We start from the raw sequence: 18,035 nt of genomic DNA, 5'->3' as shown, positions 1-18,035 counted from the left end.
AAAATACCGGAGGCGTTGGCAAGAAAAGGGACTGTTCTGCACTTAGCACGACGTTTGCTTTAAGCTTAAGTGTCATTTCTGGTTTCTCTCTTTCCTGCATGGGTTTGGAATGCTCTTTTTAGATTTACTTTAGAAAGAGTGGCAGGTATTCTGCTGTCTGTGAGCCGGTCGAATCCCAGGGGCACGCTCTCCGTGGAATGGTCGCAGTCGGGTGGGGAATGGGGAACCGGGGCTGAGATGCAGCGTGAGGTCCTGGGCTGCAGCCTCCACTCCGTCCCTGTGCAGGACAATTGCTGCCACGTTGTAGTCTTCCCCCTCCCCTCAGGAGCAGGATTCTGGGTGGGGGTAGTGAGTGCCCCAGCACCTGGGGAGGCACCTGGGGGGCGAGGCTAGAGGGAGCCAGAGGCCAGGGCAGAGCCCAAAGACCAGGGCTCTAGGAAAGGCACACAGTTTATTTACATGTGAGGCGTGGATGCTTTGTGTCTCTACTTTGATACCCTAAATTAGCAGGGCAGTAACCGGGCAGTTTGGGAGTGGGCCACTCTTATCTTGGTGAGACAGCTCCGAGATGCAGGAGCTGGTAAATCCCAGCCTGCAGAGCTATCTTACCTGAGCCATGTGACCTGCTGTACTGCAGGCGGGAAAGGGAGTCAGGCCTGGCTCTCTGGTCGCAAGCTGAAGGGGCTCTGTAACCTCCTGATCCCAGGGCCATTTCAGGGCCACCTGCCTCAGTTTCCCCATTTGTAAAAAAGATGGCAGTCCTTTTTCCTTTTCCTTCTCTTCTCTTCTTTTTTTCTGCCTCTTGTGCATCTCTGACTTCCTCTTTTCTTTGGTTAGTTAATAGCCTTTGATTATTAAACTTTGTTCTGTATATGTTGTTTGTTTATTTGAAAGGGAGGCAGCAGAAAGTGACAGAGTGTGGGAGAGAGTGGGAGAGGAGGAGGCAGGACAGATTTTGCATCTGAGCTGGAGCTCAGGCTGGGTCTCCTGGGTGGGTGGCAGAGGCCCGAGCAGTTGAACTGTCACCTGCTCCTCCCAGAGTGTCCATTAGCAGGGAGCGGAATCAGGAGTGCAGCCTGGGCTTGACCCCTGGAGTTCTGATCTGGGGTGCAGGCGACCCACGTGGTGTCCCAACTGCCGTGCCAAACGCTGCCGCTCTCTGGCTTTTTCAGGCATGTAGCTCCTGATTTTTTTTTTTTTATTATAAAAGTACAGATTCTGGCCCCCAATTCAGTAATACTTTGTCATTTGTCAAAAGCGACAGGGTGTGTGCCCTGTGGATTGGAGTGACTCCACCAAGGACCCTGCCTGGCACACTTCTCTGTCTGGGAGCACAATGAGGGGAGACCTGCTGCCGTGCCGGTGCCCCTGCAGTCACCCGGGAGGCTGGGGGTGGGGGAGGGGGAGCGGGGAGCCGCGCCAGTGCCTTGAGGTGTCTCTGTGGGGTGGGTGGAGGAGGGGCCGGTGTGCTGCCAGTGTCTGGGGGCCTGGGAAGACCCCGGCTCCGTCCTGGTGGGCCTTGGAGTCGCAGGGCAGGGCTTCTGTTCCAGGGTGGCTCTGGAAGGTCATTGCATCCCTGTGGAGTGGGAGTGGGTGACACGTGCATGGCCGGGCCCTTTTGAAGAGGACATGAAAGAAGGCCTTACACGCCCTGCGTGATGACAGGGCAGCCAAGAAGCGCAGGTGACTATTACCCGTAATGAGGGCCGCCTGCTTCCCCAGAGACTCTCGTCTGTCATTCCTGCTGTCTGATGTTCAGCCTGCCCTGGGCCTCTGGGGCGTGTCTGCACCCTTGGGCGCGCACACGTATGCATGCGCACATCACGTGTGTACCTGCGGAAGCCTGTGCTTTCAAGGCAGTGGCCAGGGAGCAAAGCCCTCGTCTCTTCTGGTGTTGCGGGTCTCCCAGCCCCATCCCCAGCTCCGCAGTGCAGAAGTCCCAGGTCTTCCACCTCCTGGGTGTGCCTGTCATATTGGCCTCCTCACCTGTCAGAGAGGCTGTGACGCAGGCGTGATGAGCCCAGGGCAGTGTGCGCTGTGCTCAGTGCACGGCTTCTGTTGCACACTCGGGAGTGCATGTTTTACGTGTTTTCTCTACCTTAACCCACTTGCTTCTTGGCCTCTTTTTTTTTTTTTTGAAGATGTGGGCTTTGCTGTTCAGGTGCGGTGAGGCCGCCAGATCAGGAGACAGCCATTGAAACGAAGGCTTGTAGCTGCAGCTTACAGTTCCCAGAGAGGGGGCCACCGCACACGGGGACACGTGCAGGGGGACATGTGGGCACGTGCTTTTGTTGTGCCGCTCACGAGAAAGCCCGGGCAAGGTGGGCCAGCTGTACAGGGGGCCGTCGTGCAGGATTTCCGTGGCTCCTGGGTTGACCCACACAGGGCAGTGTTGCTCTGGTTAGGAGCAGAGGTGGCTGTATGGCCCGGACTTGGGTGGAAGGTGAGGGCTGTGCTCAGCTGGGGATCGTGGCTGCTGTGGCCCTTGCTTGGTAGGTTGGCAGGAGAGAACTGTGCTCAGCTGTTGGTGGCGGGGAAGGTGTAGCCACTGTGTCTGTGGCTTGGGTGGAAGGTGAGGGCTGAGCTCACCTGGGAGAGTGTGGCTGCTGTGGCCCTGGCTTGGTAGGTTGGCAGGAGAGAACTGGGCTCAGCTGGAGTAGTTTGTTGCTGTCTCAGGAATTAGCCAGCCCTGGGAGGGGTACTTCCTCCTGGTCACCAAAACCCCAGGTTCCCGAGCATCAGAATATAGACAAGAGGGCTGGGGCTGTGGCTTAGCAGGTCAACCCTCTGCCTGCGATGCTGGCATCCCATATGGGTGCCTGTTCGTGACCTGGCTGCTCTTCCAATCCAGCTCCCTGCTATGCGCCTGGGAAAGCAGTGGAAGATGGCCCAAGTCCTTGGGCCTTTGTGCCCATGTGGGAGACCCAGAAGAAGCTCCAGGCTCCTTGCCTTGGCCTGGCCCAGCCCCAGCCACTGTGGCCATTTGGGGAATGGACGAGCGGATGGAAGATCTCTCTTGCTTTGTGTCTCCTCTTCTCTCTGTAACTCTGCCTTTCAAATAAATAAAAAATAAATCTTTGGGAAAAAAAAATACAGAGGGGCGGGCTCTGTGGTGCAGTAAGTTAATCCTTTGCTTTTGACACCGGCATCCCATATGGGCGCTGGTTCTAGTCCCAGCTGCCCCTCTTGCAAACCAGCTCTCTGCTATGGCCTGGGAAAGCAGTAGAAGATGGCCCAAGTACTTGGGCCCTGCACCCACGTGGGAGACCCAGAAGAAGCTCCTGGCTCCTGGCTTTGGATTGGGGCAGCTCTGGCTGTTGTGGCCATCTGGGGAGTGAACCAACGTATGGAAGACCTCTGTCTCTCCTTGTCATTGTCTATAACTCTTCCTGTCAATTAAATAAAATCTTTAAAAAAGAAAAAAAAATACAGAAAATAAATCATTGTTTGGCATTTTGTTCCCAGGCAGTAGGAGCAGACAACCATGACTTGACTTCTGGGGTGGACCCTGGGCCAGCGCTGCCTCTGCAGGTTGGGACATGAGCCTGGAGCCTTGTGGGGGCTTTTCTCTTGCCCCTTCCCCGGCTCTTAGCCCTGAGCCTTGGCACCATTTGGGGACGGCTGAGGCTTTGCCACAGCACAGGCAGGTTTTCTCACAGCCTTTCTCCATCGTAAGGGTTTATTACTGGGAAAGCTCTTGGGCCTGGGTGTCTTGTGTATGCTGTGGAATCTGCCCGCTCTGGCTGGTCAGGCAGTGGCGCGTGCCCTGTCAGTTCCCGGCAGGTCCCGGGCTCTGGGGGCTGCGGGCCAGCAGTGCTGTTTTTAGCGGCGTGGGCAGGGAGTGGGCAGGTGGGTTGTAAGTGGGGTCCGAGATTGTGGTAGTTTGTGATTTGCTGCTGCGGGATGGGGAGAGCGGCGACTGGTGCAGGTGTGGGTCAGGTTTAGGGTGCTCTGCCTTGTGAGCCCCCCAGGGTGCATCTCAGGAGCCTTTCACTGCATACTGGACTCTGAGACACTCACTGTCTCCTCACCGGGGTTGAACATCTGACGTGCGCTACACCGGCAGTGCTGGCCCGCGGAACTGTGGTTTCTGCAGCTACGCTGGTGTCCATCACCCTCAGCTCTCGCATCAGGGACATGCGAGGCCTGGACTGGGCCAGAGGCTGGAACCAGGTTCCGGGACAGACCCCAGTGTGGGATGGATTTCCTAGATGCTGAGTGGGATCAAATCCCCCAGAGGAGCCACAGCTTGAGCTGCCCACACCCCATATCTGAGCGCCAGTGTGCATCCCAGCCACTTCGCTTCTGATCCAGCTCCCTGTTAATGTGCCTGGGAAGCCGGGGGTGATGGTTCGGATATATGGGTCCCTGCCATCCATGTGGGAGACCCGGATGTAACTCCTGGTTCTGGCTTTGACTTGATCTAGCCACAGCTGTTGCAGCTGTTTGGGGAACGAACCAGCTGGTGGAAAACCCCTCTTTCTTTCTCTTTCAAATAGATAGATCAATAAATTAATGTAAAAGCCCCCACTAGAATGGGGGCTTCGTGAGGGTGGGGCACTGTCCTACGCCTCCTGGCTCAGGCCTGGTCACTGGGAAGCACTCCATCATATTTGCTTGAGGCATATGTAACCACGTGTGTGGCATCACAGTGCATGTATGTAGCATAGCACTGCGTTGTGTATCCACGTGAACTGTCCGTGTGCTGTGATGTCTTGTGCACAGACTCCTTTGATAGGGAAGGGCGCTCAGTCAGCCCCTGGAGCCCTGGGTCCCTCCTAGCTCAGCTGAGAGGGCCACGCAGTGAGCTCACTTCTGTTCCCCTGCCGCAGCATACTTTCGTGTGTCGCTGGCTCTGCGGCTTGGCCAGGCACAGGGCCTGGGCTGGCACCGGGCTCCTCTTGGAAAGGGCTGGGCCGGTTTCTCCATTGCCGCATAATCTCCATGACACAAGCAGGAGATGGAGGGCTTGGTGTTTGCATGGCTGCCAGCAGACTTGCTCTCAAACGTGAAGTAGAGCAAGCGGGAGTTCCCTCCCGCCTTTCAGAACTAACTCAAACGGTGTTTTAGAGCCTGCACGCGTTTCTGTGTTCCCATTCTCCTGTACTTTCCATGTTGGAGTTCTAGCTCTGTCTTCTAGCGCTGGCTTTGCTTCCCAGCCCCGTTCCGCTGCTTCACTGAGCACAGACAGCGCTTCCAACACCTCGCTTTTCCACAGTGCAAGTAAAGGTACAAAGATGGCTGCAGATTTTGGGCTTGTGTGTTTTTTAAAATTTTTATTTATTTGAAAGGCACAGAGGTAGAGCCAGAGAGATCGATATTCCATCCACTGATGGACTCTTGAAAATGCCTGCCACAGCCAGGCGGGCCAGGCTGAAGCCAGTCTCCAGGAACTCAGTGCAGGTCTAACGCGGGGCAGAGACCCAAGTCCTGGAGGCCCCACCTAGTGCCTTTGGGGGGTGCATTGTCAGGAGGTTGGATCGCAGGTGGAGCCAGCAACGTGTGGGAGGCTGTCCCAAGCAGCATCTTCACTCCTGTGTTCGGCACCGGCCTGGGAAGGGTTTTCTTTTCTTTTCTTTTTTCTTTCTTTCTTTCTTTCTTTCTTTCTTTCTTTCTTTCTTTCTTTCTTTCTTTCTTTCTTTCTTTCTTTCTTTCTTTCTTTCTTTCTTTCTTTTTCTTTTTTTTTTTTTTTTTTTGACAGGCACAGTGAGAGAGAGAGACAGAGAGAAAGGTCTTCCTTTGCCCTTGGTTCACCCTCCAATGGCTGCTGCGCTGCGGCCAGTGCACTGCGCTGATCCGATGGCAGGAGCCAGGTACTTATCCTGGTCTCCCATGGGGTGCAGGGCCCAAGCACTTGGGCCATCCTCCACTGCACTCCCGGGCCACAGCAGAGAGCTGGCCTGGAAGAGGGGCAACCGGGACAGAATCCGGCGCCCCGACCGGGACTAGAACCTGGGGTGCCGGCGCCGCAAGGTGGAGGATTAGCCTAGTGAGCTGCGGCGCCGGCCTGGGAAGGGTTTTCATACACAGCTTTCCCCAGGTTGCTAGGATAGTTCCCTGGGTTCAGATCTGGGCTCTGATGGGGGAGTGTGAACGCTGACCGTCTCAGTCTGTAGTCTGGCTCTGACCTCCCAAAGCCAGCTCCCTGCCACTGCACCTGGGGAAGCAGTGGGAGATGGCCCAGTACTTGGGTCTCTGCCACTCCCTTAGGAGACCTGGAAGAGGCTCCTGTGCGCCTGGCCTGTGGTTCCTGGCTCCCGCCTTAGCTGTTGCAGCCTCCTGGGGAGTGAACCAGCAGAGGGAGGTTCTCTGTCTCTTCCTGTCTCTCCTCTCTCTGCTTTTCTGTCTTCCAAGTCAATATTTTATTTAAATATTTTTTTAATTTTTAAGGATTTATTTATTTATTTGAAAGGCAGAGTTGTACAGAGAGAAGGAGAGAAGCAGAGAGAGACAGAGAATCTTCCATCCGCTGGTTCACTCCCCAGATGGCCGCAATGGCTGGAGCTGTGCTGATCGGAAGCCAGGAGCCAGGAGCTTCCTCTGGGTCTCCCACGTGGGTGCAGGGGCCCAAGGACTTGGGCCATCTTCTACTGCTTTCCCAGGCCACAGCAGAGAGCTGGATCAGAAGCAGAGTAGCTGGGACCTGAACTGGTGCCCGTATGCGATGGTGGCACTGCAGGCTGTGGCTTTACCTGCTACCCCATAGGGCTGGCCCCTAAAATCTTAAAAAAGCAAGCAAGCAAGCAGTGGAAGAACTGGTTTCTGGGCTGGGCAGCTGTTTCTTGACTTCCAGGGAGTTGATTTTTAAATTTTTTCCGTTTCTGGTTGCTTCACATTCTGCCAGAAGTTCATTTACATCAGTTAAGCTGTAAACATTACAGCGGGAGGGAGAGCTGCCTTTCTTGTTTGTGGTATGAAAGGCGGAGCAAGGTCCGCCCTGACCGAGCCCCAGGGTGCAGTCCAGAGGTGTTTTCCTTGTCCCCTGTAGACGGCTGCGTTTCGTCATGGCTGTTCTCCGCCTGCCTGACTCACTCTACAGATACTGGAGTGTTTCCCACCTGCGAGGGGGAAGGGGAGTGCTGCTCGCTGTTCTCCCACAGTGGGAGTCGCCTCTCTTGGCCAGAGGTGCTCCTTGGGAGAGTTCAGAAACACAGAGGAGCGTGGCCACTCGACCCTTGTGGCGCTGGGGACACAGGCAGCCTGGGCTCCCCCTTGTCTGTCACTGCTGTTGCTGTGACTGGCTGTGTCCAGTCCACGCCGGGGGCAGGGCAGTGGGCTTTCCTGGGTAACACGCGTGCCATTTCCACGTGTGCGTGTTCGATGCGGGGCTGCCCTGACTTACGCCATCAGGACTCTGTCCAGTGAACGCCCGCGTTTCCTTTCTCTCCTCAACAGTGCGGGGGTGGGCTGGGGACGCGGTCTCTGTGCGCTGCCGCCATCCCAGGAGTCCACACGGCACACAGCAGGTCTGCTGTGCCGTGTCGGCTCAGTGGGTTCACGGCCTGGCGGTCACCACCGTGCATGTGGCAAGGAACGGTGGGGCTGCTTGGGCATCACTTACCCCACTGAGGCTGGGGGCTGCACGTGAGCCAGGAAGGGCCGAAGGGAGGTGGCTTCTTCAGGGGCGGAATGGAAAGCTAAGCCCCGCCCGTGGGCTGAGTCCCTCGTTTTGTGTGAGGCGGGAGAGAAATCTGCTTCCTCCCCTCCCAGGGCAGCCAGGCCCCGTGCTGGGGCTGGGTTACCTGCCGCCTCCTTCTTCCAGCAGCAGCGAGTGATTAATACGTGTCAGCTTCTAAAGTAAACTTAATAGATGGCTTATTTGCATGAGATAAACCCTCAGGAAGCCCCCCAAAACCCAGCATACTAACTACACGTATGTGTTCAGTTTCTACAGCATGGTCATTTCATGGATGTGGGGCTACCTGCAGCTATTCCGGCTGTGCAGTGAGACGTTCTTTGTTAAAAATTTTATATATTTTCTCTGAAAGGCGGAGCTCGCTCACCCACCAGTCCACTCCCCAAATGCCTGCAGGGCCAGGAGCTCACTCCAGGTCTCTGGGAGTGGCAGGGGCCCCTGCACCTGAGCCACCACCTGTGCCTCCCGAGGCTGAAGTCGGACGTGGAGCTGCGCCTGGTAGGACGCAGGCATCCCGGGCAGCAGCTTTGGCACTGTGCCACACGCCTGCGCCCAAGACCTTCCTTCTGCGGACAGAGATGTGCCTGTGGTTTTTTTCCCTCCGGGCTTTAAGTCGTCATTGTTTGCTGCCAGTCAAGGCCTGTAGCAGGCACAGGGGTGGTGGGAGTTGCAGTAAAGCCCCTCACCGTCTCGCTGTGGGCGCACTGTCTCTGTGGGCTCAGTGGGACATGGTTTCTGAGCTTAGGCTGGGGAGAAGGAGCGGGGGATGCAGGCTGTGGGGCCCAGGGTCACGCGGCCCGTCACTGCTCAGAGTGGGTTCCGTGTTCGTGCCCTCTGAGTGAACCCCGGAGCCGTCTCAGGGGAAGCGGCTGTAGCACGGATGTGTGGTCCTGCGTGTCGCTGAGCCTGAGACCCTGAACTAGGAGTGTAGTTCAAATGGGTGCAGGAAACGGAATGAAAAGAGAATGTTGTCTGGGGGAACATAGTTTTGAAATCCACACATATGAGAAGTCTTGAGAAAGTTTATGCAAGATGTGTATTGTGGGAAAAAACAACTATTCATGAGTTTCCAAGTTTTTTTCCCACCAAAATAAACTTATGTTTTAATTGGATTTTCCTGTGAGCTTTGTGACGTGCGCTGGCATAGCTGTGGGATAGAGACCCCGTGTACCTGAAGAAGGGATTTTGAGCTGGACTCGGCACCTTGAACTATTTCTGGGCTTTCCTCTCCTCAGCCCCCCCCCGGCACGGGGACCCAGGCTGTGCTCCGAGTTCTGCCTCCGGCCGTTTGGGGACCTCGGTCCTTCGCACCACGCCTGCCGCCTGTGCAGGGACAGCTTTGTGCCTTGTGCAGCTAACGGAGATCCTTAGGTCTCTCCAGAAGCCAGGAAGGAGGGCTGAATGAAGGGTGGTGACAGATTGGAAGCTTTCTTGAAGCCGTCTTGGCCTCCCTGAGTGGCGCGAGTGGATTCCGGTGCTGCCTGGACCGTGGTCGTGAGCGTGACCGTGACCCGGGGGTGCTGGGAGCGCCTGCGGCCGTCCCACTTGGAGTCCTTGCCGCCCTTGGATGCCTTCCCTCTGCTCAGGCTTCGGGCTTCACTGAGCGTGCTTGCCAAGTGCAGTTCACTTCCAGCATCCAGGAGCTGACGGGGGTGGAGGATGTACAGGCACCGCCACCGCCCTGCCTGCGAGCCCCACGTGGCGTCCCAGCAGCAGTGTGTCGGATGGGAGACAAAAGCTGCCTCTCCCAGCCCCTGCCCTCCTGGCTCCTGCAGATGACATCGAGGACCAGGGAGGCAAGAGGGCAGCTCGCCTCGCAGAGCCCCTGCAGGCTGGAGTCCAGGCCCTCTGCTTCCTGCCCCGTGCTCTTCCCACCAGCCCTTGCTTCCTGCCTGCTGGGGACGTAGGAGAGAGCCTGGGGGGCGGCTGGAGTTGAGGAGAAGAGTCGGCGGGGAGCCTTTTGTGAGTGGGGTGTGCGCCCGCCTGCGCCGGCTCTGAGCCATCTTTGACTTCTCTCCCCGTTTTTGCTGTTTCCAGCTGGTGGCTGTGGTGTTTCAGTTCGGCAAGGCCCCGGCCGGAGTCCTAGGGCCTGCAGTGTGTGTGTGCTAGGGTGGGAGTGAGGGAGAGGCAGCCCCCAGGGGGCCGGGCTCAGGCCGGAGCAGCAGCGGCGGCTTGTCCTTGGCTGTGGTCCTGGCTCTGTCCAGAAACCGCGGCCGCCCGTGCCGGCGTTCCTGGCAGGGGAGAGCAGGAGTGGGCTCTGCGTGGGGGGTGAGGGACTTCTCTTTGCAGCATGTTTGGGGGAGGGGAAGGACCTTCAGAAGGGAAAAAGCCCTCACTTTGGAGTCAGTACCCTGTTTGCGCATGTTTCGTATCCGGGTCTTGAGGTCGGCTGCGTTTTCTAGGGGTCAGCTTTCTGCTCCTTTATTGTAAAGGCTGCGGGGGGAGGGGCGGAGCAGGGAGAAGAGGATGCCCCACACAACCTCGTGCTCACATGCACACACACACGTGTACATCCTGGTACACACGCCACACGCGTGAGACTTGAGGCGCACTGCCCGGGGCGGCCTGACTGACACTGGACTCTGGAGGTTGGCCACTGAGGGCTGGGTGCCGTCAGGTGATCCCCCAGGCTCGCTGGGCCGTGGGTGCCGCCTTCTCGCCAGGTCCTCGCCGGCCAGCCCTCCGTGTGTCTCCCGCTGCAGGCACCCACTGGGGCCTCTTCACCACCCTGTGTCCATGCAGAGTTCTATCCCGAGCGCTGAGTTGGTACCAAGCTCAGCCCGCAGCACCGTTGGACTGTTGACCAACAGGGCTCCAGTGTGCAGCTGGCCCTTAGCCAGCGGAGCCAGGCTCTGTGTGCCCAGTGTTCGTAGCAGCCCTGTGCCTGCATCTCCAGACCATGCGGGAGGAGGGCCGCAGGTGCGCGTCTGACTCCCTTGTGACTGCACTGTGCTTTCTCCTGGGAGAGCAAAGTGTGCTCTGTCCACCGCGGCTGGTGTTGCCCACGACACTGGCGCCCCACAGAGCGCTGATTCCAGTCCCAGCTGCTCTGCTTCTGATCCAGCTCCCTGCTGCTGTGTCCGGGAAAGCGAGGAAGATGGCCCAAGTCCTTGGACCACTGCTACCCATATAGGAGACCTAGATGTAGTTTCTGGCTCCTGCCTTTGGTCTGGCCCAGGCCAGCCTATTGAGGCCATTTGGGGAGTGAACCAGTGGATGGAAGACCTCTCTTTCTGTCTCTGTCTCTGAATCTCATATACACACATACAAATGCACACACACACACACTCTCTCTCTCTCTCTCTGCTTTCAAATGAATTAAAAGAACTTTACAAGCAGTGGTCCATTGCACTCCCTGGGATGGAGTGCTGCCGTGAGAATGCTGGGTGCAGGCGGGCCCAGGGGGTGGGCGGGGGTGTCCCCACCGCAGCTTCACTCTGCATCTGGTTAGGGAGCCTGGGGTGGCAGGCGCTGTTTTGTTCATTTGTAGTTTTCTAAAACAAAAAAATTAGCTTTCATTTGTTAGAAGTGTTTGAGGTTCTCAGCAAACTGAATAGGAAGGGGTGGAGATTTCCCAGTGCACCTTCTGTCTGCACAGTCAACGCCCCACCCCCTCATTGTCCGCACGCCCTCCCCGCCCCCGCCCTAGGGCTGTATCCCGCTAGTAGGTGAACCCACAAGGACGGGTCATCACCCAGGACCCACCGTTTGCCCTGGGCGCCACTCTGGTGGTGGTAGTGTTTTTACCACGCCCTGTTCAGAAGTTTATGCCCTCTGGAGCTAGGCCCGCAGGCAGTGGCCCTGCTCTCCAGGAGTGACCCTGGCCAGGGACTGCTGTGGACAGCGCTGGCAGAGGCGGGGCTGGCCGCTGTGCTGTGGCAGCTTCCTGGCTGTGAGATCAACACTTCTCTGTGGTGCTCTTTGGGATTTCCACCTGGAGTCCCGGGCCGCAGCTGACCCGAGTGTGCCTGTCCCCTTGGCTTTGGGCTGCTGAGTTGAGAAAGGCTCAGTGACTGAGTAGGTAAGGACTGTTGGATTAAATAGGGTGATTGTGTCTTCACACACACACAAACGGAAGCAGACATTTATATACGTGTGTATATGTACGTATTTATTTTTATTTTAAGATTTTATTTATTTGAGAAGTAGTGAGAGACAGAGAGAAAGGTCTTCTTTCTGTTGGTTCACCCCCTAGATGGCCACAGTGACTGGAGCTGTGCCGATCCGAAGCCAGGAGCCAGGTGCCTCCTCCGGGTCTCCCACATGGGTGCAGGGGCCCAAGCACTTGGGCCATCTTCTGCTGCTTTCCCAGGCCACAGCAGAGAGCTGGATTGGAAGTGGAGCAGCTGGGACTAGAACTGGCGCTCATATGGGATGCCAGCATTGCAGGCAGAGGATTAACCTACTGCGTCACAGCGCTGGCCACTGTATATGTACTGTGAAGATTTATTTATTTGAAAGAGTTACAGAGAGAGAGGTCTTCTGTCTGCTGGTTCACTCCCCAAACAGCTCCAATAGCTGGAGCTGGGCTGATCTGAAGCCAGGAGCCAGGAGCTTCTTCTGGGTCTCCCATGTGGGTGCAGGGGCCCAAGCGCTTGTGCCATCCTCGGCGGCTTTCCCAGGTGTATTACCAGGGAGCTGGATCAGAAGTGGAGCAGCAGGGACTAGAACTGGCGCCCATCTGGGATGCTGGTGTCGCAGGCAGTGGCTTTGCCACACTACACCACAGCACGGCTTGGGCGGGAGGCATTTGTATTCAAATCCTATAGCTTTGTGTAGAGTCAGATTAAGGAGGTCTTTGAGATTTCAGACCCATGCAGGGATACCTGATTCCAGTGAAGGAACAGGGTGGGAGCTGTCGGCTTTCTTCAGATGTCCCGCAAGCGCGTCCCTTCTCCCCCTGCTTGTCTATCCCTAGACAAGGAGTTACGCTCTCGGGGTCTGTCCTCATTGCTCCCTTCCGTGGGTGGAAGGAAAGCTTGAATGGTGCTTCTGCCGTGGGAAGCTGCTATCATGGGAAGCATGAATTCGTTCTGAAATATTTCTTTGCCCAAGTAGCGTACGTTTTTGTTTATTGCATTTGGATTTGTGATACAGTCAGACTGCTGTTCTCAGAGCACAGGCGTCAGCAGCGGCCAGGGGGCGGGGCCCAGAGGGAGGCCTGCTTGGCCCAGCCGGTGCGGCGGGGGAGGGGAGAGAGCGTGAGTGGGAGGAGGCCAGAAAAGCTGAGGACAGGAATGAGTTCTGAGCCTGCCTGAGGGGCAGCACCCGTGCAGCGGTGTCAGGGTCCCCTCCGGGGCCTCCTAATTCGTGCGTGTTAAGTCCTGAGCTTCCTTCCAAATCATTATCGAGAGGTGGAATCACTAAGTTTTAGGTTTCATATAGAGCAAACTGCCGAGACACAGCTTGGGTTGTAATTTGCAAGTTTATGGCGCTCTGCCTTGTAGAATTCTTTGCTTAAGAGCGATGTCCTCTGCCACCAGGTGTTTGATTAGGTCATCCCAGAGACCACAGACGGACCATAAGCACGGCTCCCATGGCCCATTTTACAGATGAGCTGACTAAGTCTTAACTCACTCATGGTCCAGGGCTGTTAGGTGGCAGAGCCACAGCGCGCACCAGGAGGCTGACTCCGAGCCTGAGGTCTTAGCCGCTGTGCCCGACTGCTGTGGTCTGGTTTCCCCAGGTCGGGGGTGTGTCTGCGTTAGTGGTGCAGCAGGAGCCCTGTGCTCCTCTGGGTCCAGGCTCCCCCTTAGGGGTGTGGGGTGTACAGCTCTGGGAAAGACTCTCCTCTTCCTCGGAGCTCCACACTCTACTTACTCCAGTTGTTTCCTGCAGGCTTGGCGATCTTTTACAAAAAGTCTTGTTTGTTGGAAAGAGTAGCAGAGAGAGAATGATCTTCTGTCTTCCGGTTCCCTTAACAGGCAGGGCTGGACCAGGCCAAACCCAGGATCCAGGAACTCCATCCATATCTCCCATGTGGGTGGCAGGGCGCGAAATATTTGGGCCATCTTCTGCTGGCCTCCCAGGTGCGTTAGCAGGGAGCTGGATTGGAAGGGGAGCACTGGGGACTGAACCAGCGCTCCTGTGTCCTGCACTCCTGTAGGGGGTGCTGGCACAAGCGGCGGCTTAACCAACTGCAGCACAGGGCTGGCCCCCAGGCATAGCCTGTCCACCCCAGCAGGTCCCTGGTGCTCCTGCCGTTCTGCGTCTCCTATTTGTTCATCAGTTAGATACGTCGGTTTCTTGGGCACAACTGCTTGTTTGTTCGTTTGTTCATTCTTTGTTTATTTGAAGGAATTGGGGAGGGAGGGAGGGAGGAGAGAGAGAGAGAGAGAAAAAATGAATGAGGGAGGGAGGAGAGAGAGAGAGAGAATGAATGAATGAATATCTTCCATCTCCTGGTTCATTCCCCAAAAGGCCCTGATCACCAGGACTGGGCCAGGCCAAAGCCAGGAGCTTCTTGGGGTTCTCCCACGTGAGTGCAGGGCCCCAAGGACCTGGACCATCTTCCGTTGCTTTCCCAGGTGCATTAGCAGGAAGCTGTATTGGAAGAGGAGCAGCTGGGACTCGAACTGATGCCCATATGGGGTGCCCACGCTGTAGATGGTGGCTTCACCCACTATACCACAGTGCCAGCCCCTCGGCTGCTTTTTTTTAATGACCTTTTCTTCATCTGTCCTTTTCCTAGTTCTTTGGCTCCATTTTTGGTTTTGCTCTTCGCTGATTGCCGTAATCTTTGTTTCGTCGAAGAGGGCTGATGACAGAGCTTCAGATGAGCTGAACTTTCTCTGTTTCAGGCCTCTCCCACACCCCTGATGCTTGTGGGTGAAGCCACTCTGCCAGGCCAGTCCTGCTGGCCACCGGGTGGGTGGCATGGACTCTTCCTGCATGTCCTGTGGTCAGGGCGCCAGCCAGAATGAGCCTCGGGTCACTCGGGTCGCCCTGTGGAAGTCTGGGCCAGGGTTTGTGAAACACCAGCTCCATGTACGACACTGGGCTCGGTGTCTGCAATTCACTTCAGTTCCCACACTGACTGCCTGGACTTGGTGTAGACCCCACTGGTCGAGCCTGGGCCCCCCAAGATGCCTCACTTCCGGTGAGTCTTCGGAATATTCATGGAAGTGCATGGCATGAAAAAAAATCTTTGGATTTTGAATCTTTTACACCAAAATTTATTATTCTTACTGGTTTTTGAGAGAGCAGGAGACAGGAAAATCTCCCACTTGCTGGGACACCCTCATGAATGCCTGAGGGGCCAGGCACTGAAGCTGGGAGCCAGGAGTCAACCCAGGACTCCTGCATGGGTGGCAGGGACCCAACTCCTTGGGCCAGCACTGCCACTGCCCAGGGTCTGCGTTAGCTGGAAAGTGGAGTCAGGAGCCAGAGCTGGGTGTTGGAGTCAGGAGCCAGAGCTGGGTGTCGAGTTCAGGCACCGCCATATGGCACGTGGGGGTCTGCACTGCTAGGCCACACACCTACAGCTGAATTTATCCTGTAGTTCTCGTCTCCGTGAACACTTGAAATGCTTGTACTTCTGACTGCTTGACTGTCAGTCAGGGCTTCCCCGCCCCCTTTGTAAATTCAGAGATTGGCTAAGCCTGGTTAGGATGGCCCGCAGACCTCAGGAAGGCCACTGTGTGGGCACAGCTGATTCCATCACGGGCACTGGAGGTGGGCCCTGGCTCCCCGTGCTCCCCAGAGCTGGGCACTGGAGGTGGGCCCCGGCTCCCCGTGCTCCCCAGAGCTGGGCACTGGAGGTGGGCCCCGGCTCCCCGTGCTCCCCAGAGCTGGGCACTGGAGGTGGGCCCCGGCTCCCTGTGCTCCCCAGAGCTGGGCACTGGAGGTGGGCCCTGGCTCCCTGTGTTCCCTCCCCAGAGCTGGGCACTGGAGGTGGGCCCTGGCTCCCTGTGCTCCCCAGAGCTGGGCACTGGAGGTGGGCCCTGGCTCCCTGTGTTCCCCAGAGCTGGGCACTGGAGGTGGGTCCTGGCTCCCTGTGTTCCCCAGAGCTGGGCACTGGAGGTGGGCCCTGGCTCCCTGTGCTCCCCAGAGCTGGGCACTGGAGGTGGGCCCTGACTCCCTGTGCTCCCCAGAGCTGGGCACTGGAGGTGGGCCCTGACTCCCTGTGCTCCCCAGAGCTGGGCACTGGAGGTGGGCCCTGGCTCCCTGTGTTCCCTCCCCAGAGCTGGGTGCTGGAGGTGGGCTCTGGCTCCCTGTGCTCCCCAGAGCTGGGCACTGGAGGTGGGCCCTGACTCCCTGTGCTCCCCAGAGCTGGGCACTGGAGGTGGGCCCGGCTCCCTGTGCTCCCCAGAGCTGGGCACTGGAGGTGGGCCCTGGCTCCCTGTGTTCCCCAGAGCTGGGCACTGGAGGTGGGCCCTGGCTCCCCAGAGCTGGGCACTGGAGGTAGGCCCTGACTCCCTGTGCTCCCCAGAGCTGGGCACTGGAGGTGGGCCCTGGCTCCCTGTGCTCCCCAGAACTGGGCACTGGAGGTGGGCCCCGGCTCCCTGTGCTCCCCAGAGCTGGGCACTGGAGGTGGGCCCCGGCTCCCTGTGCTCCCCAGAGCTGGGCACTGGAGGTGGGCCCTGGCTCCCTGTGTTCCCCAGAGCTGGGCACTGGAGGTGGGTCCTGGCTCCCCATGCTCCCCAGAGCTGGGCACTGGAGGTGGGCCCCGGCTCCCTGTGCTCCCCAGAGCTGGGCACTGGAGGTGGGCCCTGACTCCCCGTGCTCCCCAGAGCTGGGCACTGGAGGTGGGTCCTGGCTCCCTGTGCTCCCCAGAGCTGGGCACTGGAGGTGGGCCCGGCTCCCTGTGCTCCCCAGAGCTGGGTGTTGGAGGTGGGCCCTGACTCACTGTTCCCCAGAGCTGGGCGCTGGAGGTGGGCCCTGACTCCCTGTGTTCCCCAGAGCTGGGTGGGGGTGTGCTGAAACTGTGCCCCAGGCTCCTCTTACCCAGGACATCCCTGGGGCTCCTGTGTGGGGAGCGGGGCCGAAGCTCACCACCTCTGCGGGGGCCATTGCCCACGTGTGCTGAGAGCCCCCGTGTTCCCTTCCAGCTGGCCTGCTGCTGCGGCTCCGCCGGCTGCTCCCTGTGCTGCGGCTGCTGCCCCAAGATCCGCCAGTCCCGGAGCACACGCTTCATGTACGCGCTCTACTTCATCCTGGTGGCCGTGCTCTGCTGCGTCATGATGTCCCACACTGTGGCCAACGAGATGAGGCGCCACGTGAGTCGTCCCTCCACTCTCCCGCTGCGGCATGGGCTTGGGAGGGCCGGGTGGGGTGGGGCTCAGTCTCTTGCCAAGCTGGCCTTGGCCTTTCGCGCTGGTGGGGTGCCCCTGGGGGTCGGGGTGGGGACGGCCTCCTTCAGAGGGTGGGACTCGTCCCCGCCACCTTTGTGGCTGTCCTGATGAACGCACAGCCTCCTTTCCTGGACGCCTGTCCTTGGCCCTGGGATGCCCGCCTGCTCTGGCCCTGAGGTTCCCCCGGGAATGGGGAGGGACCCTGGCTCGTGTTTGCCTCCTGGACAGACCCCGCAGGGTGGCATCTCCAGGCTGAGAGCCGGATTTCTTGGCAGTGGATGTGGCGTTTGGCCTGGCGCCTGGCGCTGATGGCTGCAGAGCTGACGTGCCCTTCTTCCCCGCTGTGGGGCTTTGGATCGGCCTCACACGGGGGCCTCTGGTGGGCTTCTGAGGGCGCCTCCTAGGCTCTGACCCCATTGACAGGAAAGACCAGGGTGTCAGCAGGCGGATGCCAGCACCTCACCTTTACTCCTCGTTGGGCTGAGGTGAGACGGGGCTCCTGCCTGCAGGGAGGTGGCTTCCTTCTGCTGCCCCTCACTCAGTGAGCCGACTTGGCCACCAGTGCCGAGGCAGGGCCACCTGCCTTTGCCAGGGAGGGTGGCACACAAGGTCGGGGGGGCAGCTTCATCCCAGGAAGGGGGCAGAGGAATGTCGGCATTCAAGGACCTGGACCCACACAGACTCAGCACTCAGTACTGCACCTCCCACGCGGGAGCAGGGGCCCCGGGCAGGCCCACAGGAGGCCGTGGCACCCACACAGACTCAGCACTCAGTACTCAGCACTCAGCACTCAGCACTGCACCTCCCACGCGGGAGCAGGGGCCCCGGGAAGGCCCACAGGAGGCCGTGGCACCCACATAGACTCAGCACAGTACCTCCCACAGGGGAGCAGGGCCCAGGGCAGGCCCACAGGAGGCCATGGTACCCACACAGACTCAGCGCTCAGCACTCAGCACTGCACCTCCCATGCAGGAGCAGGGGCTGGGGCAGGCCCACAGGAGGCCGTGGCACCCACACAGACTCAGCACTCAGTACTCAGCACTCAGCACTCAGCACTGCACCTCCCGCGCAGGAGCAGGGGCTGGGGCAGGCCCACAGGAGGCCGT

The 18,035-nt window shown here is 58.4% G+C and overlaps 1 protein-coding gene across 5 annotated transcripts in view; it reads left to right on the top strand.

Annotated features, from left to right (window-relative positions):
- The window catches only part of SERINC5 (serine incorporator 5), an 86,972-nt gene that overhangs the window by 24,578 nt on the left and 44,359 nt on the right, over window positions 1-18,035 (top strand). For all 5 annotated transcript variants that reach the window (XM_051854068.3, XM_051854069.3, XM_089312919.1 and 2 more), the window contains one exon: window positions 16,687-16,854. In XM_051854068.3, the coding sequence (XP_051710028.1) occupies window positions 16,687-16,854 (168 nt within the window). The remainder of the gene's footprint in view (window positions 1-16,686; window positions 16,855-18,035) is intronic.

The sequence above is a fragment of the Oryctolagus cuniculus genome, chromosome 14 (assembly GCF_051225735.1).
Source record: "Oryctolagus cuniculus isolate XC-2025 breed Fujian yellow rabbit chromosome 14, ASM5122573v1, whole genome shotgun sequence".
In the NCBI taxonomy this organism is placed as follows: Eukaryota; Metazoa; Chordata; class Mammalia; order Lagomorpha; family Leporidae; genus Oryctolagus; species Oryctolagus cuniculus.
Note: the sequence above shows the minus strand (reverse complement) of the source record. Positions and strands in the feature narration are given on the sequence as shown.